Consider the following 24865-nt stretch of genomic DNA (forward strand, 5'->3'; position numbering starts at 1 on the left):
AACCGCCACCTTTGATGAAGGCGTCTTTTGTCTTTTTCTTGGACTTTGGAGCTGGGAGGGACCAGAAGGAGCTGAAGCACCAATGGGAATTCTCCCTGCTGAAGCGTCATCGGTCTCCAGGCAGAGTCCTTTGTGACGACACCTGAAGGAGGAGGAGAGAGTGAAACTGAAAGTGGGAGGGGGATCCCTCCAGTCTTTGGGGGGGGGGGCTGCAGCTCAGCGGGGGGTTCAGGGCAGGCCCAAAAGGGACCCTCCGCTTTCTTTGCTCTCTTCACGATTCTCAGCCAGACTTTCTTCTGTGTGCATGGAGGGGTGGCCTAGATGTCCCCTTAGGTTCCCAAACTGCCCCCCCCGGGGGCCAGGGAAAATCGGAGGAGAGTTTTCTTTGCCCCCCCACCTTAAGAAGCAGCAGAGCCCTTTGGAGGCTGCACAGGGATCGGGGCTGGTCCAGTTCATCTGTGCGAGCAGTGGCGGAGGGGGGGATATTTATTTTATTTCTTTTTTCCTTCTGTCGTAGCTTGTGCTCCTTCACTTCAGAGAGAGGCTATTAGAGCTTTTCCACCCACGGACTTCAATAAAGTAGATGGATGGATGGATGGAAGGAAGGAAGGATGGAAGGAGGGAGGGATTTCCCCTTTCCCACCTTCTGATTTCCCCCCTCCCCCATTGAGAGGAACAACAGCCGTTCTTAAACCCAAACCGGGCTGCCATTTGCGGTGGGTCAGAAAACCCCACAGCGCTGGGGGTCCAACCGGCCCTCCGGCAGCCCCTTTGCCTGGAAGGGAGCAAAAGGCAGAAGCGTCCCGGAGGGAGGAGACTGGAAGGACCTCTGTACCCAACCGAGTACAGTCCTTAACACAATGTCCCTGCATGATGCCCGAGCCACTTCCTTAGATGTGACTGGGCCAGAGTCCAAAGAGTCAATAAGTAGGATGGGCGCCCCGGGTGGGGTCTTCGGTCGCCCCTGGTAGTGGGCATCGGCTTAACGCGTCTGCATGCCCCACTTTTTTTCCTGGTCGATGCTGCAGCTTGTACGAATAAGCTGCTAAGAATATAGTCCATCGGGTCAAGCGTGGGGAAAGTGGCACAGGCGTATGCTGTCGCCAGCCAGTATTCCTAGTAACGGTCTGTGGTCAGTCACGATTTCAAAATTCCGCCCAAAGACATATTCGTGGAATTTTTTAACCCCTGACACAATGGCTAGTGCTTCTTTGTCTAATTGGCTGTAGTTTCTCTCTGGGGAGGACATCGTTCTAGAGTAAAAAGCTATAGGGGCTTCTGTGCCGTTTGGAAGTCTATGGCTGAGTACAGCCCCCACCCCATAAGGGAGGCATCGCAAACCAACACTAGGGGTAATGAGTTGTGATATTGGATGAGCAGGCTATCACTTGAGAGCAGGTTCTTTACTGCTTCGAAAGCCCTATTTTCTGTCTTTCCCCAAGACCAAACAGTATTTTTCCCTAAGAGCCTATGCAGCGGTTCCGCAACGGTTGCTTTGTTCTTTAAAAAGACCGCATAGAAATTCACCAACCCCAGGAATGCCTGCAGCTCTGCTTTATTTTTAGGCGCTGGAGCCTTCCTAATTGCCTTGACCTTGCTCTCAGTAGGGTGAATTCCTTTCTTGTCTATCCGTAGCCCAAGAAATCGACGGATTCGACCCCTATCTGGCATTTGTTTGTCTTGACTTTTAATCCGCTGTCCGAAAATGCTCAAGACCTTTCTTAAACGCTCCCCAATTCCTCCATGTTTTCCCCTGAAATTAGGACATCATCGAAGTAGGGAACTACCCCTGGGAGCCCCTGCAGTAGTCGTTCCATCAGATTTTGGAACAGCCCTGGTGCCACACTGACCCCAAATTGCAATCGGTGCACTTGAAGGCCCCCTGTGCGTTACAATCGTTTGGGCTTCGCCAGCGGGCGCTCACGGCAGTTGTTGGTAGGCTTGGGCCAAGTCTAACTTTGCAAAGACTTGCCCTTGCCCCAAAGAGTGCAATAAGTGTTGCACCACGGAACCGGTAAGCGCTTTTCTGTAAGGCTTTGTTAAGCGCCGCCTTGTAGTCAGCGCAAATTCTAATTGACCCGTCCGGTTTTATTGGGGTGACGATTGGCGCTCCCACTTTGCGTGATCGACTGGCACCAAAATCCCTGATTTATGAGCTTGTCCAGCTCCTTATCGATTTTGGTTTTAGGGCAAAAGGACTCTCCTCGCCTTAAGCCTAATGGGGCTACCTGGGGTCTAAGTTGAAGGAAATAGGGGTCCCTTGTACTTGCCCAGGCAGTCCTTGAAGACATCTTCGAACTCGTTAAAGAGAATGTCTTTCAGGTTACAGTCACTTTGTAGATGCCAGTCACCCCATGCCCAGGGCACGAAACCAGTCTAGTCCCAACAGACTGGGCAGAGTTCCTTCGACGATCGTGATGGGCAGGGTCTTCTTGTGTGGTCCGCATCGACTCGGACGGAGGTGGTCCTCGAACAGGGATGCGATTCCCTGGTAGTCGTGGACTCGTAGCCGTTGTGCTTGCAGGTGGCGCCGCGACGGACGGCAGCGACTTCGCCAAAGTGTCCCAGGACATGATGGTGATCGCTGATCCCGTGTCTACTTCAAGCCGGCACCGCACTCTCTATTTTTGGCTTGGTGAAGATCTTCTTCTCCACTTTGGTTGAGGCGCGCCTATGACCACAGTTGTTTGGTTGAATCCGCTTTTTGTTTGAGCCAATCGCGGTCGCCTTGCCGATTCCGCGCCTGATTGGCCGATTTGAATTTTCGGCGGAAGGTTGGGCCGCCGACAAACTTGAGCTAGGTGCCCTTTCTTCCCACACCGACATGTCGCCTTAAACTTGCAGCGTTGGCGCTGGTGTTGACCCCGCAGCTTCCGTGATTCCGCCCTCGGTCCCCTTTGTCGCTCGTCGCGGCAGACCCTTCCTCATCTTCACCGCCGGATTCGGTCTGAACCTCCTCCTGGTGCACCGGAGTTGCCTTCCGCCTTTGTGGGACCGGCTTCTGCAGTGTCTCTGCCGCTTAGGACATTTCATGTGCTCTGGCTTCGCCCAGAGCGTTGGCCAGCGCCAGGTTGCTCTTTGCTAGCAGCCGCCGCCGCAAACGGATGTCTTTGACCTCGGATGAGTTGCTCGAGGAGCACCTCGCCCAGGTCACGGTATCCGCAGTCCTTGGACGCTTCTTAGGGCGCCATGTAGTCACCGATGGATTCGCCTCCATCTGCCTTCGCCTCCGAATTCAAACCGCCGCACGTATTTGGACGGCGCAGCGGTGGTTTTTAGTAAAGTCTGTAAGAGTTGGCCACGACACCGACTGCAACGGCGTTGGCTCTGCCAGGGCTTCCGCGATATCAATGACCTCCGACCACAGTGGCTTAAGAAGTAAGCCCTTTTCGTTATCTGGAACTCCTTGCAGTTCGTTGGCTTCTAGAAAGCTTTCAAACGGGTCATATACGCTCCCATTTCTCTTAGCCGGGTCAAACGGTGCGGGCGGAGTGTAACTGGCCATCTCCGCTTTCTGCCCTGGGTTTGCTGGGTTCGGTCTATCGTGCTTCAGCTCGGTTCTGGTTCTCCTTAGCCTCGAGATCCCACCTCGCCGCCAATGTTAAGTTCGGAAGTAACGAGGCTGGAGACCAGGGTAGTGACAACAGCTCTTAATATAGGGTGAACCCAGCAACAGGCTGGGGAAAACCTCCTTTTATACAGTTCTGTTGAGGTTTCCCCAATCAGCAACGTGCTGATTTCCGCTCAAATATTTAAAAGTCACACCTTACCATTCATCAGCAATTTCACACAGTGACAGAAGGGAAACCCTACAATTGCTTGGTGTTGGGAGTGTGAAGATGGTTTGCTCACAAAGCTGCATGAGTAACTTACCAGCGTGATTACCCAGAAGACTTACGAGTGTTTGGGGAGTATATATAATGTTTTACAGAGAGTCCTTGAGTTGTGTCCATAACGGGGAATGGATTTCCAGTCATAAATCGAGGCACACGGGTGTTTTTGTTAATTCTTACTAGAGCTTTGCTGATCTATAGGAAGAACGGGAGATTCAGAGAGGAGAAAAATGGGGTGCGACTTGAATGAAGATGCCTCTGGTTGTTTATTTAGAGATAAATAAATTGTAGAGGTTGTTTGTTTAGTGTTGATGTTGAGGATGAGGATGAAGAAGAAACTATTTTTCTCATTATCTTTTTTGGAGGGATTTTTCTTTTTATTCCACCTTGTCTTTTTCACATATTCACGCACACATATTTGTATCAAGTTTCTTTGTTTGATTGTTGTATACAATCCTTAATAAAATTATTGTTCAAAATCCTGCTGCTTTTTAGCTTTATATGTGTTGCCCTTTAAAACAGCCGCCATCTTGATTCTTTTGACTCCATCTTCTCTAGCTGGACACTTCTGACTTCCAGGGTGGAATTAAAAGATCTCGGATGAACTTTAGCAAAAATGTCCTCGAGATTTGGATGGACTCCTGCTCCTAAAAAGCAGATAATTGGAGGCTACCTACATGTGCCTGACACACTCCTGGTTATTTTGGACCACGTTACTTGGAACATATAGGCCACAGGAAATGCGATTTTGAATTATGTAATCAGTTTGGTGTGAATAGTTAATTGATAACAGGTTGCATTTCAGGCAACCCAAAATTCAGTTAATGTGAGGCAAGTGTGTGCTAGTTTAAAGTGCTCATAATGGAGGGTCACACAAGCACTATACCAGTGGCTATTGTGGACCAGTCTAAGACCTGGAGATACCTGAATTAAAAACTCCCACAGGTTAAAATAAAATGTTTACCATCCAGTTAAGAGGGAATACCAACCAACTCTTCTAACAGGTACCAAAAAAGCCAGTTGTAGATTGATGGGACTCACCCGCACTGAAATGCACCTGTGTGGTTGGTTCCAATCATGTAAGAAAGGAAACACAGGCAGGATGTCCTGCCTTTATTAAGAGACAGTCAAAGCCCTTTCCCAGCCTCCTCCCCGAGGCTTTAGATACGGAGGTCATGGAGGAAGGCTGCAGAAGGCCAAGGTTAATGCTCCTAGGAGATCTCTTCTTTGACCAACAGCCACAGTCCAGCCGAAAAAAAGCAAAAGTTTACAGAAGTTCGTTTCCTGCCATTCCGAGGGTCACAATAGCTGGAAACGATAACCCAGGTGCCAACACTGGCAAATCACCATCTGAAACAAGCCCCGATCCACTGTTGTAACGGGGCTCCTTCCACTCGGGGTTTCCATCTCCGATTTCCCACCTTGGCACATAGAACATAGAAGGAAAGAGGAGCCCGTAAATCAAAGGGAGACGGAGCTGCTCTTCCTCCGGGTCAAGGTCGGGCCTCGAGGTGCGTCTCCGCCCCGCCCCTCCAGCTCCACAAACCCACCGACCGACCACCGACCTCCAAGATCATCCAGGACCCCACCCACCCACCCATAGACACACACACACAACTCTTGCGATGCCTTTGCACAACTCTTTCAGGGCCATCCGCAGAGCTTAACACAAGCACACTGGAGCAGGAGGGGCAGCCCCGTTCCCAGCGGGCGGAGAGGGAGACTCTTCCCATGGGCAGAAGAACCAGTGGTGGAATTCAAGTAATTTAACAACCGATTCTCTGCCCTCATGATTTCTCCCAACAACCAGTTTGCCAAACTGCTCAGAAAGTTAACAACCGGGTCTCCCGAAATGGTGCGAACTGGCTGAATCCCACCACTGGGAAGAACCCTCGACACCGATGCCCATTGGAGGAAGAGAGGTTTCGGAGCACGCGGTCCTGGCTGGAAAGGGAGATTAGAGGGGCGGGGCGGGGGAGGAGCCTAAGAGGCGGGACTGCAAGGAAAGGGGCGGAGCTAGAAAGGAGTATATAAGACCCGCCTCCCGCCGTCCGGATCTCCGCTTCTCGCCTCGTGTTTTGTTTCGTCCTTGGAGGATCGGCGCTGGATCTCCCGGGAGAGGCTTTTGGGTCCCGCTGAGGGCAGGGCAGGGCAGGGCAGGTAGGGCTGCTCTCCCTCCGGCCCCCAAGTCGGCCCTCCTGCCAGCAGATCTCCCCCCCCCCCCGCCAGGAGGAAGGGAGCTGCTGCCGATCCCGCTCTTCGGCTCGCAGGGTTTCCCCCGGGGAGATCCGGCTCTGGCGTTGCCTGCAGGGAGCGGATCCCTCCCTCCCTTCCTTCCAGGGCGGGCAAAGGGGGCTCCGTCCCCGGACTGGATCTGCCCCCTCCTCGCTCCCCGGAGGGCACCGGGTGGATCCGGGAAGGAACTTTGGGGAAGTTGCTTTCAGAAGGTCTCCCTGTGGTCCGTCGGAGCAGGAGGGCTCTCTGGAAGGGAATCTCCGCCTCGGTCCCTCCGTGGAAACGGCTTTTTCTCCCCCTTCTCCCAGTTCAGCTTCGTCTCCCTTTTCCACCATCTTCCTTCCTGAGTTTCTCCCCTCAGAGAAGAAGATGAGGCGCCATTTCCCTCCCCCCCCTTCGCTTCCCAATGAAGGAGCCTCGTCGTGAGGTAAAAATTCCTGGAACCTCCAGAGATTTCAAGCTTTTCCTCCATGGTGGGACCTTTTCCTCTTTCCCATCATTTTCCTGCCTGCGTCCCACCTTCCTCCCCTTCAGGCCGGAGTTCCCCAGAGAGCCTCCCGGTCCTCGCCTTCCCACCGCCCGGCCGCTTCTGACAGGATTTTGAGGCCTCCTCCGAGGGCGGCTGTTCTCCAGGGAGGCGAGTTCAAATCCTCCAGAGAGATTTTTCTCCGTCTCCACAGACGGTTCCTGGACAGGAAGGAGAGGAAGAGGGAGAAAGTGCCGCCTTTGGAGACGCCGAGGCCTTTGTTTGACAGGGAAGCCATGGAGAGGAGCCTTTCTCTCTACTCCCAAGCCCATCATCCCCTCAGATGCGCCCCTCTTTCCCGCCGTTTCTATCATCCGGGCACTTTGACCCAAATCCACCAGGGGGCGCCTTCTGCCAAAGGAAGGGAACTCCAGGCGCTTCCCCATTGGCCCACTGGATCCTTGCCTCTCTAGGACTCCGCACTCGCTCTCCTTAACCCCGGATGACGCGGAGAAACTGCCGGAGAGTCTGGCAGGGGGAGATCCAGACGTGCCTCGGGTGTGGGAGGGGGCTCTTCCCGGGTCCCATGCTCCCCAGCCGCCCTCTCCCTGCAGGGGGATCCGGGAAAGAGCCGAGTGGGGGGGGGAGGGTCGCCCTTGCGGAGGCCCAGCAGGAGAGGAGAGAAGCCGGGTGAGGAGGCAGGATTCGCACCAGGCTCCCCGAGGGCCCCATCCTGTCAACAGAGGGGCAGAGAAGTGGGCGACCTCAGCTCTGAGCTGGGATGAGCGGCTTGAAGCTCCGGGCAGGTTGGGTGAAGGTCGCTCAGTGGCTGAATCCCACTTTCTAATTCTTGGCGTTTCTTTTTCTTCCCATCTCAGATACAGAAACTGGAAGCCATTTGTGGTCTTTCCAAGGCAAACTTTTCTCTTGGGGGAGAAAAAAAGAGCGGAATCACCTGCAGGGATCAGTCCTGCGGCCCCAGAAATGGTCCCGTGAAGGAAAAGGCATCTGGAGACCCATCAGAGTCCTTGGAGCCATTTGGAGTTGCTCTGCAGGAGAGAGAAAGGATGGAGACACAACCTTTGGGAAAGGAGGGAGCCGGAAAAGGCCTTTCAGCTGCTCAGCCTGGGAAGCTCTGGACAAGAACCAGGCAGAAGATCCTGGCGGAGGAAACCATCCTCCCTTCAGAAGTTCAGCCCTGGAACTTCATCCAATACCGGGAGGCGGAGGGTCTCCGAGGACTTTGCAGCCGACTCCATGACTTTTGCAGGCGATGGCTGAGACCAGAAAAACACACCAAAGCCCAGATGCTGGACCTGGTGGTTCTGGAGCAGCTCCTGGCTCTCCTGCCCCCAGAGATGGAGGGCTGGGTGCGGGAGTGTGGAGCAGAGACCAGCTCCCAGGCGGTGGCCCTGGCAGAAGGCTTCCTCCTGAGTCAGGCGGAGGAGCAGAAGGAGCAGGTCCAGTTGCAGGTGAGAGATTTTAGGGAGCTCAGAAGGGAATAAAGAATGTGTCTGAATACTTCACGCCTCTTTCCCAAACTTCTCTGACATTCATTCTATGTGGCAATTCATCAATTCTTGTAGGACATTGTTCTGCTGTTTTCTCACTCAACCTCACGGATGGATATTGGGGGCTCTGAGGTTGCGTTACGAATATAAGAATTCATTTTATTTCATATGATGTACATTAATTCTGCTGCTTTATTCCTCTCTCCTATTTGAAGTGCTGCACTGCAGAGATCAGAGATGCTGAGGGAAAGAAGATCCCATTAAATCCCCCCCAGGAGCTATTTTTCAGGAGGATCCCTTGGGAAGATCCAAGTCAGGACACCTCAGGAGGTAATGGAAGATCCTCCAATTACCCATCTGTCTTCCCTTCACTCTCTCTTCTCTTCTATAGATTATCTCCTATTTTGTTAATAATGCATTTCAAAATTATTTATTCCTTACAGAGAAACAAAGAATTAAGTTTTCTGGTTTTTATGACGGAGATCAAACAGCGGTTGAACCTCCAAATCAAGTAAGAAAGGGAAAAGATATTAGATTTGTATTCTTCTTTCCTTCAGGAAGTCATGTGGGTGGGCTCCCTCCTTCTATTTCCCCCCCCACCTTGTTTGCACTAGATTATTTTTGTGTTCTTCCACAACATGGAGAGCAGAATAGCAGGTTCAAGTTGCTGTCAGCCAGCTTAACTTCCTCTGTAGACTATTACTGGGACTTAATGGTTTGTCATTTCTATCTTCAGATTCTGTTTAGAAAATGTTTTTTTTTAAATACCACAGGTTAACTGGCTCTGCTAGGTACTCCCTACATACACCTCCAACTATGAGTTTACAAGAATTAATTTTTTAAAAGTCCTTCAAGAAATAGGAATAAACATATCACAGTGGCAGGAACTGCTACAGTCTCCCCTTTTTTTGTAATTCTTTGAGCTGGAATTGTGAAAGGCTAATGAAAAATAACTAAATACTCACATTGCCACATTACCATTTTGAAAAATCCTTGTTCATAACCAGTAGTTCAAAAAATTAGCAAATTATATTAAAAATTAAAGCAGAATTTTAAATTCCAAAGAGAATGGCCAGATAGACCGGTATGTTGGGCTACAAAATAATTTCCAATTCTCTGATTTGTGCCTGGATTAGGAGAGGAAACATTCCTGCTTTGCAAAGGCTGAGAAATGACTTTCCAGGGAATTGTCTCTTCTTTGTTTTCTTTCTTTCAGCCAATGGCTCAGACTATTGGATCAATCAATGATAGACAGAGTGTAACATCAGTTGATCCAGAAGTGGGATTACTTTACCAATGGGCACTTTAAATTCTGTAGAATCAATCAACTTGCCCCAAATATTTTTTCAGTCAGATTTTCAGAATTGTCCATTTTCTCACGTAAAATTAGGACTTATGTGACACACAGCCATTTAACTTAGTGCATATTTTTGCTTTGGGAATTTGGGAAGAATGGAACAGAATAACAGAGTTGGTAGGGATCTTGGTGGTCTTTGGAGAATAGATTGGGCTCCTCCTCTTTGTGGCAGTCCCTTACATATTGCAACACTGCTATCATCTCATTTCTCATCCTTCTTTTCATGAAACTAGACATACCCAATTCCAGCAACCATTCTTTTTTAGCCTCCAGTCCCCTAATCATCTTTGTTGCTCTTCTCTGCACTCTTTCTAAAGTCTCAACATCTTTTTTACATCTCGCAACCAAAACTGGATGCTATATTCCAAGTGTGGTCTTACCAAGGCATTATAAAGTGGTACTAACACTTCATGTCATCTTGATTCTATCCCTCTTTTAATGCAGCCTATGATTCTATGATTCATTTTATTAGATGGGGCCCAATCTGTCATCCTATATCTGGAGCTTCTCTTCTGTTTTTATTCCTGACAGTTTGGTCTTCTCTTCAAATTTGATGAGTTCCCTTTCTATCCCCTTGTCTGAATCTTTGATGAAGATGAACAGATCTTGCGAATCCTCCTGTTCTGTTCTTTTTCCTGTGTTCAGGAGAGTCTGGTGTCCTTCGAGGAGGTGGCTGTGTCTTTCTCTGAGGAGGAATGGTCTCAGCTGGATCCGGACCAGAAAGCGCTGCATTTGGAAGTCATGCTTGAAAACCATACGAATGTGGTCTCTCTGGGTAAGAGTTCTCTAGTCCCCAATCAGAGAGTTCAAGAAGACAGATTATAGTTAGTTCTTTATTTAAAAATCACTAATCAGATACCGTCTCCTGGGAAGGAGAAGGAAAGGATGTGGCCTCGTGCTCCAAGGAAGGAAAGAGTCAGTGTCTCTTTCTTTAGATGCTTTCTGTGCCATTTCTTATCTCTATTTTTCCATTTCTATTTGAACTTATCTGTGGGGGCTAAAAAGGACGAGGTTGCTTTTATGCGTCCTCTGGAGGTCATGTGAGAGGAATGTGTTGTCATTTGTCCTCTCAAAACTCCAAAATTGTGTGAGAACAGAACTTTCACACTCAGCCCATGGAAGAGCATTCTCCCAGTCCAAGAACAAAGGCCTCATGCAGTGTGACTCAGAGCATCCTAGGGTATAGGTAATGGCCAAGAGATGGCAGTTCACTTAGCGTCCATTCGAAGTTAAGATTTACCCCCTGAATACTTTAGACCCAATCCTGAAACTATGAATGTTGCAGCACTATGGCTGTCCACGCTTACGCATGACAGGAGAGGCCCTGAAACATTTGCCCTACCTATTACCCAACCACATCCTGCCGAGACTTACCCTGCGACGATGTAGCGAGCCATCGATTCCTTTGCCTGCTTTGGTGCATTTGCAGAAAACACAGGGCGAAAGTAGTGAGCGATCACGTGAGATCAGTAGGGTGAAATCTTATGCTACTGATATCTCGCAATATAGTACGTTAGGCTTCTGTTCTCTTCTAACTGAGGCCTGTACCAGATCTGGCCAAACAGTCTTTGCAAGCCAGTGAGACTTTGGGGCTGTGAAATAGCTTTTCTTAAAGCCTCCCAACCTTTCCAGTCTCGGCATGAAAAGCGTTTACAAGCCAATGGGAGGCTTCAAGCAAAGGATTTTGCCCCAAAGTCTCATCACTGGGATCGAGGAATGGGCCGAGTAGTGGTCCCACCTGTCAGACACACACCGCAGAGAAGCTGCTCCAAGGTACACCAGGGAAGAAGAATTTTGAAAATTGTTTCACTTCTCATAGATCTCTGCTGAATTTTCTTCCTGGATGTTTCTCCTGATTACATATATATAGATAATTGTAAAGAAAGTTATATTTTCTAGATATTTTCAAAGCTTTCATGACTCATGAATATTGTATCTACACCAAACCACTGTAGACATGTAAAATACAACATAATGGAATTTTGGAAAAATTCATGAGAAAATTTGTTGACTTTCTACAGTTTGTTCTTTTTCTCTAACCTTGTTATCATTTTTATTTCCCTTTTGCTTTGAAGGTAATAATGGGCAGGAGAATCAAGATTCCTGTGAACTGTTAAAAGGGATCAATGCTAAAGATGGAACGGAGAAGTTTGGAATTCGAGTGGAATTCGAAAGCCATGAGAGAAACCAGTCAAAGAATTGGGATCAAGAAAGCTCATCTTCCAATGATGCTCCGATGCAAGACTTTATTGCCCAACAAGAGAAAATAAGGAAAAAATATACTGGGAAAAGTGTGAAGCTAATCAAAGCTAAAGTACAAGTAAATGAACACTATTTAATGCAAAACAAAGGAGAAGATGCTACAAGAAGACATAAGAGACAAAATTGCAATAGGACATTCATTTTTTCTCTTGGAAATAAATTCCTTACATCTCAAAAAGTGATTGACACAAAAGAGAAGCCTTATAAATGTTTGGAATGTGGAAAACATTTTGGAACAAGCAGGCAACTTATTTCCCATGAAAGGATTCACACTGGGGAGAAGCAGTGTTCAGAAGCACCTGTAGCCCATGCAGCCCAGTCCCTCCAAGCAGCAGGAGAGAAACCATATAAATGCATGGAGTGTGGGAAAACCTTTATTTGTAGCAATGAACTTACTATCCACGAAATGATCCACACGGGGGAAAAGCCATTTAAATGCATGGAGTGTGGAAAGACTTTTGCTCAAAGAGGTAATCTTATTTCCCATGAGATGATCCACACAGGAGAGAAGCCATATAAATGCATGGAGTGTGGAAAGACCTTTGCTCAAAGAGGTAATCTTATTTCTCATAAGATGATCCACACAGGAGAGAAGCCATATAAATGCATGGACTGTGGAAAGACCTTTGCTCAAAGAGGTAATCTTACTTCCCATCAGATGATCCACACAGGAGAGAAGCCATTTAAATGTATGGAGTGTGGAAAGACCTTTGCTCAAAGAGGTAATCTTATTTCTCATAAGATGATCCACACAGGAGAGAAGCCATTTAAATGCACGGAGTGTGGAAAGACCTTTGCTCAAAGAGGTAATCTTACTTCCCATCAGATGATCCACACAGGAGAGAAGCCATTTAAATGTATGGAGTGTGGAAAGACCTTTGCTCAAAGAGGTCATCTTATTTCCCATAAAAAGATCCACTCAGCAGGGAAATCATTTAAATGCATGGAGTGTGGAAAGACGTTTATTAAGAGCGGTCCTCTTACTTCTCATAACAGAATCCACACAGGAGAGAAGCCAAAGAAATGCATGAAATGTGGAAAGAGATTTGCTCAGAATGATCATCTTACTGTCGAGCCGCGTCCACCACATCTGCTCAACACAAGACAAGCTGCGAACAGAAGAAGAACGGCGGGCTGGGGAATAGACATACGGAAAGAGGTGATTCATGTGTGACGAGAGACACCTGTAGTTAATGGCATGAATGGTGATGGTGACACGACGGGATGGGATCGGGACCAGAGAGGATAGTCAGACACTGCCTGATGGGAGCGGCTCAGGTGATCTATGCCGCTAAATAGCTGAGCTACCTCGGGGAGGGCTCTGATAATTGGAGAGGCGTAGCTACACCTTTAAAATGGATGCTCAGAGGCGGAAGCTCTCACCGCTAACTTTACCTTTGAGAGACTCTGTTTGACTTGTAGCTGGCTTGTGGCTTATTAAACCAAGGATTCACGATTATCTAGCATTCGTTGCATCATTTCTTTTGCTCAGCACATGCGTCGCCAGGCAAGCCAAGACTTCTCATAAAAGAATCCATGCTTGAGACAAACTATATAGTGATAGCAATTCCACTGTAGACTTATATACCACTCCACAGTCCTTTATAGCAGTCTTTGTGTCAGTCTTGGATCATCTAAGAGTCCTAGTGGATAACCATTTAGATATGAGCCAGCAGGGTGCAGCAGCTGCTAAAAAAGCCAACACAGTTCTGGGCTGCATAAACAGAGGGATAGAATCAAGATCACGTGAAGTGTTAGTGCCACTTTATAATGCCTTGGTAAGGCCACACTTGGAATATTGCATCCAGTTTTGGTCGCCACAATGTAAAAAAGATGTTGAGACTCTAGAAAGAGTGCAGAGAAGAGCAACAAAGATGATTAGGGGACTGGAGGCTAAAACATATGAAGAACGGTTGCAGGAACTGGGTATGTCTAGTTTAATAAAAAGAAGGACTAGGGGAGACATGATAGCAGTGTTCCAATATCTCAGGGGTTGCCACAAAGAAGAGGGAGTCGGGCTGTTCTCCAAAGCACCTGAGGGTAGAACAAGAAGCAATGGGTGGAAACTGATCAAGGAAAGAAGCAACTTAGAACTAAGGAGAAATTTCCTGACAGGTAGAACAATTAATAAGTGGAACGACTTGCCTGCAGAAGTTGTGAATGCTCCAACACTGGAAATTTTTAAGAAAATGTTGGATAACCATCTGACTGAGATGGTGTAGGGTTTCCTGCCTGGGCAGGGGGGTGGACTAGAAGGCCTCCAAGGTTCTTTCCAACTCTGTTGTTATATTATATATTATCTTTGGACAGATTTCTTAGGGCTGCCACACCGGAGGGGGGATGGGTAAGCTGTGGGAAAGAGAGAAGAGAGTATAGCTATAACAACATTCTTTCACATGAGTTCAAGGCCGACCTGGCACCTAGAGGGGAATGGCTGGAGGTTGGCGGAAGAGAAGAAGGAAGGCAATGGGGGTATGTGATGTGTGTTGCTAAATGGGGCAGAGATAAGTTTAGTGTGGGAGGGGGGAAATGGAAAGCTTCATATTTGGGTTTCCCCAGATGTGCCATCGTGACTTCTCTAATAAATTTTTACTTTGATGGACTTTGTCTTGGAGTTCTGAATTGTACTGAGGGTTTACTTGGGACGCTGACACTTTGAGGAGTTTATGGAAGTCAGCATATTGTCCCCAGCAACCTGGGTCCTTATTTTACCAATCTCAGAAAGATGAAAGGCTGAATCAACCATAAGCTGGTCAGGATCGAACTCTTGGCTTTGGGCAATTAGCTTGTAGAACTGCATTTTATTCTTTGACCCACCATGTCTATAGATTTTTATGTGTACGCATATTGTGCCTTTCTGATCCAAATGAGACAAAGGTTGAATCCAACAAAGTAAAATTGAATGTGGATAAAATTAAGGTTTTACACCTGGGCTGGAAAAACAGATTAGATGAAACCTGACTCAAAAATGGTATGTCAACCCTGAAGCTGGCGTAACTGGCCATTTTCTTTTTCATGGTTTTTTTCTAAGGTTTTTCCCTGCCTGGCTTCAGGGATGATACAGTCTTGAGCTAGGATCCAGGGAGTGGGGGTGTAGAGATATTTGGGATGTTGTAGCCAAAATAAAATTCTTTCCCCTGGGAGTTAAGGACGTTTCTGCAGGTGTTTGGGCAGAGAAAACTGGTCATGCTCAGCAACTGGATTGCGAACTGATTGGGCCATGTGACTGGAGACTTTGGGGGAAGTTGGTAGGGCACGGAAGGGGGGATGCCCCTGGTTGAAATGTGCCCACCAGGTTTCCGTGCATTTCATCAGCTGAGGGCCCAGGGTAGGGGTGGTGGGGTGGCGGTTATTATTAACGAGGGTCTTCGAGGGAGTCACTGTTCCACAGATAGCTGGATGTGAGTCCCTCTTTGTGAGGTGGGGTCAGGGGATACAGGTGGGTTTGCTCATTACGTACCTGGCTCCCTGCGGCGTGACAGCAGCCCTGCCCGAACTGCTGGAGGTGATAGCCGAGCTGGCGGTTGATACCCCCAGACTCATGGTTATGGGGGATTTCCATCGCTCGGTGAATCATCTGCTGCAGCTCGGGAATTCATGGCTTCCATGATGGCCTGACCCAATTAGTTGATGGTCCCACTCACATTGGGGGAAACACCCTGGACTTAATCTTTGTCTCTGGACAGTGGCTGAATGATCTAGAATCAAGGGATTTAGTCACTACCCTTGTCATAGTCGGATCATTCTCTCCTTCGGTTAGACGTTCGAACCGCCAACCCGCACCGCAGGGAGTCGGAACCGACGGTTCCGTCCCAGGCGCCTGATGGACCTGGAGAGGTTTCTGACGGAGCTTGGGCCACTTCCTGAGGACCTAGCCCACGACTCGGCTGAAGAACTCATCGCCGCCTGGGAAAGGGTGGCGGCGGGGGCCTTGGACCACGTCGTGCCTTTGCGGCCTCTGATCCAGCGCCGATCTCGACCGGCTCCTTGGTATTCCGAGGAGCTGAGAGAGATGAAGCGCCGGAAAAGACGCCTAGAGAGTAGTTGGAGGGCCAGCCGTTCTGAACCTGATCAAACACTAGTAAGGTCTCATATTCAGACCTATCTAGTGGCGATAAGAGCGGCGAAGCGTGAGTATTTCTCCGCTCTTATTGTATCGGCAGATAACCGCCCAGCAGCCTTGTTTAGGGTGACCCGCTCCCTTCTTACTCAGGGAGCGAGGGAAGATCCCTTGCAAGGCCGTGCTGAGGATTTTGGACAATATCTGCACGATAAAATCGCTCTGATTCGGGATGGGCTGGACACAGATTGGGTAGTTTCAGATAGGATGACAGAGGCGGTTCTTGAGGCTGTCATCTGGGAGGAGTTTGACACTGGCTCCCGAGGACATGGACAGGATACTGAGGAGGCTGAATGCAACCACATGTTTATTGGACCCGTGTCCCTCCTGGCTGGTACTCGCCACACAGGAGGTTACACGAGGCTGGCTCCAGGGAATTGTTAATGCTTCTCTGAGGGAGGGTGTCTTCCCTACAGCCTTGAAAGAGGCTGTGGTGAGATCCCTCCTCAAGAAGCCCTCCCTGGATCCAGCTGTTTTATTGAACTACTGTCCGGTCTCCAACCTTCGTTTTATGGCGAAGGTTGTTGAGTGTGGTAGCGCATCAGCTCCCTCAGTACCTGGATGAAACTGTCTATCTGGACCCGTTCCAGTCCGGCTTCTGGCCTGGGTACAGCACTGAGACGGCGTTGGTCGCATTGGTGGATGATCTCTGGAGGGCCCAGGACAGGGGTTGTTCCTCTGCCCTGGTCCTATTAGATCTCTCAGTGGCTTTTGATACCAGGGTTATCTACGGGATAGGCCGGGTTATCTACGGGACCACCTACTGCTACCGCTATGGGACCGCCTACTGCTACTGAATACCTCTCACCGACCCGTGCGCTCTCACAGAGAGGGACTCCTCAGGGTGCCGTCAGCTAGGCAGTGTCGTCTGGCGACGCCCAGGGGAAGGGCCTTCTCTGTGGGGGCTCCCACCCTCTGGAAAGAACTCCCCCCAGGACTCCGTCAACTTCCGGACCTCCGAACCTTCCGTCGCGAGCTCAAGACACATTTATTCATCTGTGCAGGACTGGCTTAGATTTTAAATTTATAGGGGTTTTAAATTGGTTTTAATATTTATATTTTTTAATAATTCGGCATTAGAATAAGTTTTTTAATGATTATCTTAATTTGTATATAAATGTTTTATGTGCCTGTGAACCGCCCTGAGTCCTTCGGGAGATAGGGCGGTATACAAATATGAATAATAAATAAATAAATAAACCATGGTATCTTGCTGCAGCGGCTGGAGGGGTTAGGAGTGGGAGGCACCATTTTTCGATGGTTCTCCTCCTTCCTCTCTGACCGGTCGCAGACAGTGTTGGCAGGGGGCAGAGATCGACCGCGAGCATCATACATCTCCTTGATGTTGCCTGTGTCAGCTGTTATCTGGATCCGAGAGCAAAGCTGCAGCCAATAATCGTTAGCACATCTCCTGGCGGTCTGTTGGACTTTGCTACAAGCAGCTCGCATAACCTGGAGGTTGCGCTCACTGGAACAGGCTTTATATGCCTCTGGTGGCTCAACAGACTAATGCAGTCTGTTATTAACACAGCTGCTTGCAATTACTGCAAGTTCAAGTCCCACCAGGCCCAAGGTTGACTCAGCCTTCCATCCTTTATAAGGTTGGTAAAATGAGGACTCAGATTGTTGGGGACAATAAAAGTTGACTTTGTATATAATATACAAATGGATGAGACTATTGCTTAATACAATGTAAGCCGCTCTGAGTCTTTGGAGAAGGGCGGGATATAAATTCAAATAAAAAATAAAAAAAATATGCAATTAGAGCTCTCCTTTTTTCCTCGATGACTGGCGTCAACTTCTCCAAATGGGCTTCAAGCCAATCTGCTGTCTTTCTGATCTCCTTACCGAATACTGACAAGGCGGTGTTATAAACAGCATTCTTGAAATAATCCCATCGTTCAGATGCATTTTGAAAACTCCTAAAAATATCACCGGCTACGGGAAACCTCCTTCCCAGGCTGAAGGTAATCAACAACTGGCAGATGACCTGAATGAGTTTTACTGCAGGTTTGAAAGGAAACTACAGCCACCTATCTCCACAACCCCCATCTCAGACACACCAACAACAGCCAAGCCTCCTACAACTGATCCCATCCCATTGGGTTCACAACCCCTAGTGATCACAGAAAAGGAAGTGCAGGACCTATTTCAGACAAAAGCCAGGAAAAGCTCCAGGCCCAGACAAGATAACTCTTCTTGCTTAAAAGTCTGTGCTGACCAATTGGCCCCCATCTTCACCCATATTTTCAATAAATCACTAGAGATGTGCTATGTTCCTTCTTGCTTCAAACGCTCTACCATCATCCCAGTGCCGAAGAAGCCCACTATCAAGGAACTGAATGACTACAGACCAGTTGCTTTAACATCTGTAGTCATGAAAGCCTTTGAAAGGCTAGTGCTTTCCTACTTGAAAACCATCATAGATCCGCTGTTAGACCCCTTGCAATTTGCATACCGAGCAAATAGATCAACAGATGATGCTATTAATATGGCTCTGCACTACATCCTACAACATCTTCAGTCTCCAAAGACCTATGCAAGGGTCCTTTTTGTAGACTTTAGTTCAGCATTCAATACCATCATTCCAGACATTCTTCTAACTAAGCTAAACCAGCTGCAGGTACCGGAACAGACTTGTAAGTGGATCACAAGCTTCCTAACAACAACAACAACAACAACAACAACAACAACAATAATAATAATATTTTAATTTTTATACCGCCCTTCTCCCGAAGGACTCAGGGCGGTTAACAGCCAGATAAAATACAATACAATACAATACAATAAAATCACTATTAAAAAACTTATTCGATGTCGCCAAAAAATTAAATTATAAAATACATATTATAAAATAAAACCCCATTTAAAATCCATTTTTTTAAAAAAACCCTTTTTTATGCCAGTCCTGCTCGGAAGAATAAATACATCTTCAGAGGTCAGGAAGCTGTCGAAGTCCTGGGGGAAGCTCATTCCAGAGGGTAGGTGTCCCCACAGAGAAGGCTCTCCCCCTGGGGGTCGCCAGCCGACACTGTTTGGCTGACGGCACCCTGAGGAGACCCTCTCTCTGAGAGCGCACCGGGCAGTGGGAGGCATGTGGTAACAGAAGGCGGTCCCGAAGATATCCTGGTCCTAAGCCATGGAGCGCTTTAAAGGTGGTAACCAGCACCTTGAAGTGCACCCGGAAGACCACAGGCAGCCAGTACAGCCTGCGCAGGATAGGTGTTATATGAGAGCCACGAGTGGCTCCCTCCATCACCCGCGCAGCTGCATTCTGGATCAACTGGAGCCTCCGGGTGCTCCTCACGGGGAGCCCCATGTAGAGAGCATTGCAGTAGTCCAGGCGAGAAGTGATGAGGCATGAGTGACCGTGCATAGGGAATCCCGGTTTAGAAAGGGGCGCAACTGGCGAACCAGGCGTACCTGGTAAAAAGCTCTCCTAGAGACGGTCGCCAAGTGATCTTCAAAAGACAACCGTCCATCCAGGAGAATGCCTAGATTGCGCACCCTCTCCATTGGGGCCAATGATTCGCCTCCAACAGTCAGCAGCGGTTGCAGCTGACTGTACCGGAATGCCGGCATCCACAGCCACTCAGTCTTGGAGGGGTTGAGCTTGAGCCTGTTTCTCCCCATCCAGACCCGCACGGCCTCCAAACACCGAGACAACACTTTGACAGCTTCATTGGGGTGGTCAGGGGTGGAAATGTACAGCTGGGTGTCATCCGCGTACAATTGATAACTCACCCCAAAACTACTGATGACCTCACCCAGCGGCTTCATGTAGATGTTGAATAGGAGAGGCGAGAGAACCGACCCCTGTGGCACCCCACACACGAGGTGCCTTGCGGTCGATCTCTGCCCCCCCTGCCAACACCGTCTGCGATTGGTCAGAGAGATAGAACGAGAACCACCGAAAAATGGTGCCTCCCACTCCTAAACTCCCCAACCGTCGCAGCAGGATACCATGGTCGATGGTATCAAAAGCCGCTGAGAGATCTAGGAGGACCAGGGCAGAGGAATAACCCCTGTCCCGAGCCCTCCAGAGGTCATCCACCAGCGCGACCAAAGCTGTCTCCGTGCTGTACCCTGGTCGGAAACCGGACTGGAACGGGTCTAGTTAGACATATTCATCCAGGTACTGGGGTAACTGATGTGCCACCACACTCTCAACAACCTTCGCCACAAAGCGAAGGTTGGAGACTGGACGGTAATTACCCAAAACAGCTGGGTCCAGGGAGGGCTTCTTGAGGAGGGCCGCACCACCGCCTCTTTCAAGGCGGTGGGAACAACACCCTCCCTCAAGGAAGCGTTAACAATTCCCTGGAGCCAGCCTCGTGTAACCTCCCGGGTGGCCAGCACCAACCAGGAGGGACACGGATCCAATAAACATGTGGTGGCATTCAGCCGCCCCAGCAACCTGTCCATGTCCTCAGGAGCCACAGAATCAAACTCCTCCCAGATGGTCTCAACAAGACTAGCCTCTGTCACCTCGCTTGAAACTACCCAATTTTGGTCCAAACCGTCCCGAAGCTGAGCGATTTTATCGTACAGATACGTACTAAAATCCTCAGCACAACCCTGTAAGGGATCATCGCACCCCTCCTGATGAAGGAGAGAGCGAGTCACCCTAAACAGGGAGGCCGGGCGGTTATCTGCCAACGCAATGAGGGTAGAAACATAGGCTCGCTTGACCTCCCTCAATGCCACTAGGTAGCTCTGAATATAAGACCTAACTAGTGTTCGATCAGCTTCAGAACGGCTGGACCTCCAAGCACTCTCTAGGCGTCTTTTCCGGCGTTTCATCTCCCTCAGCTCCTCGGAGAACCAGGGAGCCAGTTGAGACCTACGCCGGGTCAGAGGCCGCAAAGGCACGACACAGTCCAAAGCACCCGCCGCAGCCCGTTCCCAGGTCGCGACAAGCTCCTCGGCCGAGCCGTGGGCCAGATCACCAGGGAGCGGCCCAAGCTCCGTCAGGAACCTCTCCGGGTCCATCAGTCGCCTGGGACAGAACCATAAGCCTAGGGGTATCAACTGCCATCCCGGCTATCACCTCCAGCAGCTCGGGCAGGGCTGTTGTCACGCAGCAAGGAGCCAGGTACATGATCAACAAGGCCACCTGCATCCTACGCCCCCACATCACGTAAAGGGATTCACAACCGGCTATCTGAAGTACAGTGGCCTCCCTTGGCTCTAGACTCTCCTTAATAACAACCGCCACCCTACCTTGGGCCCTTGGCTGATGAAATGCTTGGAAACCCGGTGGGCATATCTCTACAAGGGGAACCCCCTCCTTCAGTGCCCAACTAAGTCTCCGAAATGCCCATAAGGTCTGCAGCACCCCCCTGTATAAGATCATAAATCAGGGGGGCATTGCTCACTACGGACCTTGCATTGCATAACATCAGCCGAAGGTCCAAGCCCTGGGGATACTGACCACTCGGGAAACGGGAAAAGTCTGAGGGGCTGGAGCGTGCAATTGCTCTTAAACAGCGAGTGCGCACCCCCTGAACATGATACGGCCCCACGCTTCTGCCATATCTGCCCCTCCCACTTACCGTGCTGATGGAACAACCCTCTAGAATTGGAAAATGAGGCTCCCCCTTCACCTCTGAACCTGATAAAGTATCGCCGTGAGCAATCGCAAGGATTGGCTCCCTCCCCGACGGGTTTCCCCTCCCACCCCCCAACCCAAACCCGTCAGTTCCCACCCTCCCCTTAAAATTCCCCTTAAAATTCCCCTTTAAAAATCATTTAAAACAATTAATTAAAAATCCCCTAAGCCTCCTATTTTTGGCATGCCACCTCTCAGGGTTCCAAAACCCGTCCTCAAGGTGGGCCCTCGATAATGAAGAGGGCCAAACCCGCGAGAGAGGGGAATCTCGCTGGGCAAGAAGGTCAGCCGCTGAAAAACAAACAGGAAGCAACAGGTGAAGCTAAGCAAGATCACATCAAATACCTGTACAATTAGCACAGGGGCCCCCCAAGGCTGTGTGCTCTCCCCACTTCTCTTCTCTCTCTATACCAATGACTGCATCTCCAACGATCCATCTGTTAAGCTACTGAAGTTCGCAGATGACACAACAGTGATCGGTCTCATTCGAGACAATTTATTTATTTATTTATTTATTTATTTATCAAACTTATATACCGCACCATCTCCCGTAGGACTCAGGGCGGTTCACAGGCATATTAAAACAATATAATAAATAACCATTAAAACCCAGTTAAAACTAAATATTATCCTGGCCTGATCACTAAAACAATAAAAACCAATAAAACCCCCATTAAAATTTAACTAAAACATTTTGTTCTTAGGCTAGTCCCGCACGCTGAATAATAAAGTCTTCAGTTCCGTCTGAGGGTCGGGAGGTCGGGGAGTTGTCGTAACCCGGGAGGAAGCTCGTCCCACAGGGCTGGTGCCGCCACAGAGAAGGCCCTCCCCCTGGGGGTCGCCAACCTGCATTGTTTGGTCGACGGCACCCTGAGGAGGCCCACTCTGTGGGAGCGCACAGGTCGTTGGGAGGCAATCGGCGGCAGAAGGCGGTCTCGAAGGTATCCCGGTCCTAAGCCATGGAGCGCTTTAAAGATGGTAACCAAAACCTTGAATTGCACCCGGAAGACTACCGGTAGCCAGTGTAGGCCGCGCAGGATAGGTGTTATATGGGAGCAACGCGGTGCTCCCTCTATCACCCGCGCGGCCGCATTCTGGACTAACTGGAGCCTCCGGGTGCTCTTCAAGGGGAGCCCCATGTAGAGAGCATTGCAATAGTCCAGGCGGGAAGTGACGAGGGCGTGAGTGACCGTGCGTAAGGCGTCCCGGTCAAGGAAGGGGCGCAACTGGCGGATCAGGTGGACCTGATAAAAAGCTCCCCTGGCGACGGCTGTCAAATGTTCCTCTAAGGACAGCCGATCGTCCAGGAGAACGCCTAAGTTGCGCACTCCCTCCCTGGGGGTCAGTACTTCCTCCCCCACAGTCAGCGATGGTGTAAGCTGACTGTACCGGGACGCCGGCACCCACAGCCACTCTGTCTTGGAAGGGTTGAGTCGGAGCCTGTTCCTCCCCATCCAGACCCGCACGGCCTCAAGACACCGGCCCATCACCTCAACGGCTTCATTGGGGTGGTTCGGGGTGGAAATGTACAGCTGAGTATCATCAGCGTACAGATGATAATCCACCCCGAAACCACGGATAACCTCACCCAGCGGCTTCATATAGATGTTGAACAGGAGAGGCGAGAGAACAGACCCCTGAGGCACCCACAAGTGAGGAGCCTAGGGGTTGACCTCTGCCCCCCTGCCAACACCGTCTGCGAACGGTTAGAGAGATAGGAGGAGAACCAGCGATAAACGGTGCCTCCCACCCCCAATCCCCCAACCGTCGCAGCAGGATACCATGGTCGATGGTATCAAAAGCCGAGAGATCTAATAGAACCAGGACAGAGGAACAACCCCTGTCCCGGGCTCTCCAGAGGTCATCCACCAACGCGACCAAAGCCATCTCGGTGCTGTAACCGGGTCTGAAACCGGACTGGAACGGGTCCAGATAGACAGTTTCCTCCAGGTGTTGAGGAAGCTGATTTGCCACCACACTCTCAACAATCTTCGCTAAAAAGCGAAGGTTGGAGACTGGACGATAGTTCGCTAAAACAGCCGGGTCCAGGGAGGGCTTCTTGAGGAGGGGCCTCACCACCGCCTCTTTCAAGGCGGCGGGGAAGACACCCTCCAACAAGGAAGCGTTGGTAACTTCCTGGAGCCAGCCTCGTGTAACCTCCCGAGTGGCCAGCACCATCCAGGAGGGACACGGGTCCCATAAACATGTGGTGGAGTTCAACCTACCCAACAACCTGTCCATGTCCTCAGGAGTCACAGGGTCGAACTCAGCCCAGATAACAATCTCAAGACTTGTCTCCGCCATCCCACCTGAATCTATCCAATCAGTGTCCAAGCCATCCCGAATCTGAACGATTTTATCAGACACATACTGAACAAAATCCTCAGCACGTCCCTGTAAGGGGTCCTCCCGAGCCTCCTGCGTGAGCAGGGAGCGGGTCACCCTAAACAGGGTGGCTGGGTGATTATCTGCCGATGCGATGAGTGCGGAGAAATAGTTATGTTTCGCCGCCTGATCGCCACTAGGTAGGTCTGAATATATGACCGTACTAGTGTTCGGTCAGGTTCGGAGCGGCTGGACCTCCAGGCGCTCTCTAGGCTTCTTTTCCGGCGCTTCATCTCTCTCAGCTCCTCGTTATACCAAGGAGCTGGTCGAGTTCGTCGCCGGGTCAGAAGCCGCAAAGGCACGACGCGGTCTAAGGCGCCAGCGGCCGCCTCATCCCAGGCGGCCACCAGCTCCTCAGCCGAGCCGTGGGCTAACTCCCTCGGAAATGGCCCAAGCTCCGTCAGAAACCTCTCAGGGTCCATCAGGCGCCTGGGACGGAACCATTTAACCGGTTCCGTCTCCCTGCGGTGAGGTGTAGCGGTCCGAAAATCTAGCTGAAGGAGTAAATGATCTGACCATGACAAGGGTTGAGATATTAATTCCCCTAACTCCAGATCATTTAGCCACTGTCCCGAGACGAAAATCAGGTCCAGTATGTTACCCCCGACGTGGGTGGGGACCGCAACTACTTGGGTCAGGTCCAAGGCCGTCATGGAAGCCATGAACTCCCGAGCTACCATTGACGAATCGCCCGCTGACGGCAAGTTGAAATCCCCCATGACCATAAGTCTGGGGGTCTCAACCGCCGTCCCGGCTATCATCTCCAGCAGCTCGGGCAGGGCTGCCGTCACATAGCAAGGAGCCAGGTACGTGATCAGCAAGCCCACCTGCACCCCCCGGCCCCACCTCACGAAGAGGGTTTCACAACCGGCTATCTGCGGGACAGCGACCTCCCTCGGATCTAGACTCTCGTTAATAACAACCGCTACCCCCCCACCCCTACCCTGGGCCCTCGGCTGATGAAACGCACGGAAACCCGGCGGGCACATCTCAGTGAGGGGAACCCCCCCCTCCGTGCCCAGCCAGGTCTCCGTAATGCCCATTAGGTCCGCTCCCCCCTCTTGAATAAGATCGAATATGAGGGG

General features: G+C 50.0%; 2 protein-coding genes across 4 annotated transcripts in view; both read left to right on the forward strand.

The window, feature by feature from the left end:
* LOC131192754 (zinc finger protein with KRAB and SCAN domains 7-like) overlaps positions 1 to 24865 on the forward strand; it is a 269595-nt gene that overhangs the window by 157727 nt on the left and 87003 nt on the right. The window lies entirely within an intron of this gene.
* On the forward strand, positions 5902 to 13123 carry LOC131192694 (zinc finger protein 708-like). Of its 3 annotated transcripts, none has more exons than XM_058172102.1 (6): positions 5902 to 5993; positions 7413 to 8006; positions 8261 to 8375; positions 8489 to 8556; positions 10048 to 10177; positions 11478 to 13123. In XM_058172102.1, the coding sequence occupies exons 2-6, from the start codon at positions 7602 to 7604 to the stop codon at positions 12836 to 12838; spliced, it is 2079 nt and encodes a 692-aa protein (XP_058028085.1). In that variant the 5' UTR covers positions 5902 to 5993; positions 7413 to 7601; the 3' UTR covers positions 12839 to 13123. The 3 variants fall into 3 exon arrangements, with proteins under 3 accessions (XP_058028085.1, XP_058028082.1, XP_058028083.1); XM_058172099.1 differs by lacking the exon at positions 5902 to 5993 and adding an exon at positions 6189 to 6495; XM_058172100.1 differs by lacking the exon at positions 5902 to 5993 and adding an exon at positions 6525 to 7092.

Source organism: Ahaetulla prasina, chromosome 2 (genome assembly GCF_028640845.1).
Source record: "Ahaetulla prasina isolate Xishuangbanna chromosome 2, ASM2864084v1, whole genome shotgun sequence".
In the NCBI taxonomy this organism is placed as follows: Eukaryota; Metazoa; Chordata; class Lepidosauria; order Squamata; family Colubridae; genus Ahaetulla; species Ahaetulla prasina.

Coding starts and splice junctions, on each gene's coding strand:
- LOC131192694 (XM_058172099.1), top strand. CDS start 6,475: ATGAAGGAGCCTCGTCGTGAG. Junction 6,496..7,412: donor TGAAGGAGCCTCGTCGTGAG/GTAAAAATTCCT, acceptor TTCCCATCTCAG/ATACAGAAACTGGAAGCCAT. Junction 8,007..8,260: donor AGGAGCAGGTCCAGTTGCAG/GTGAGAGATTTT, acceptor TCCTATTTGAAG/TGCTGCACTGCAGAGATCAG.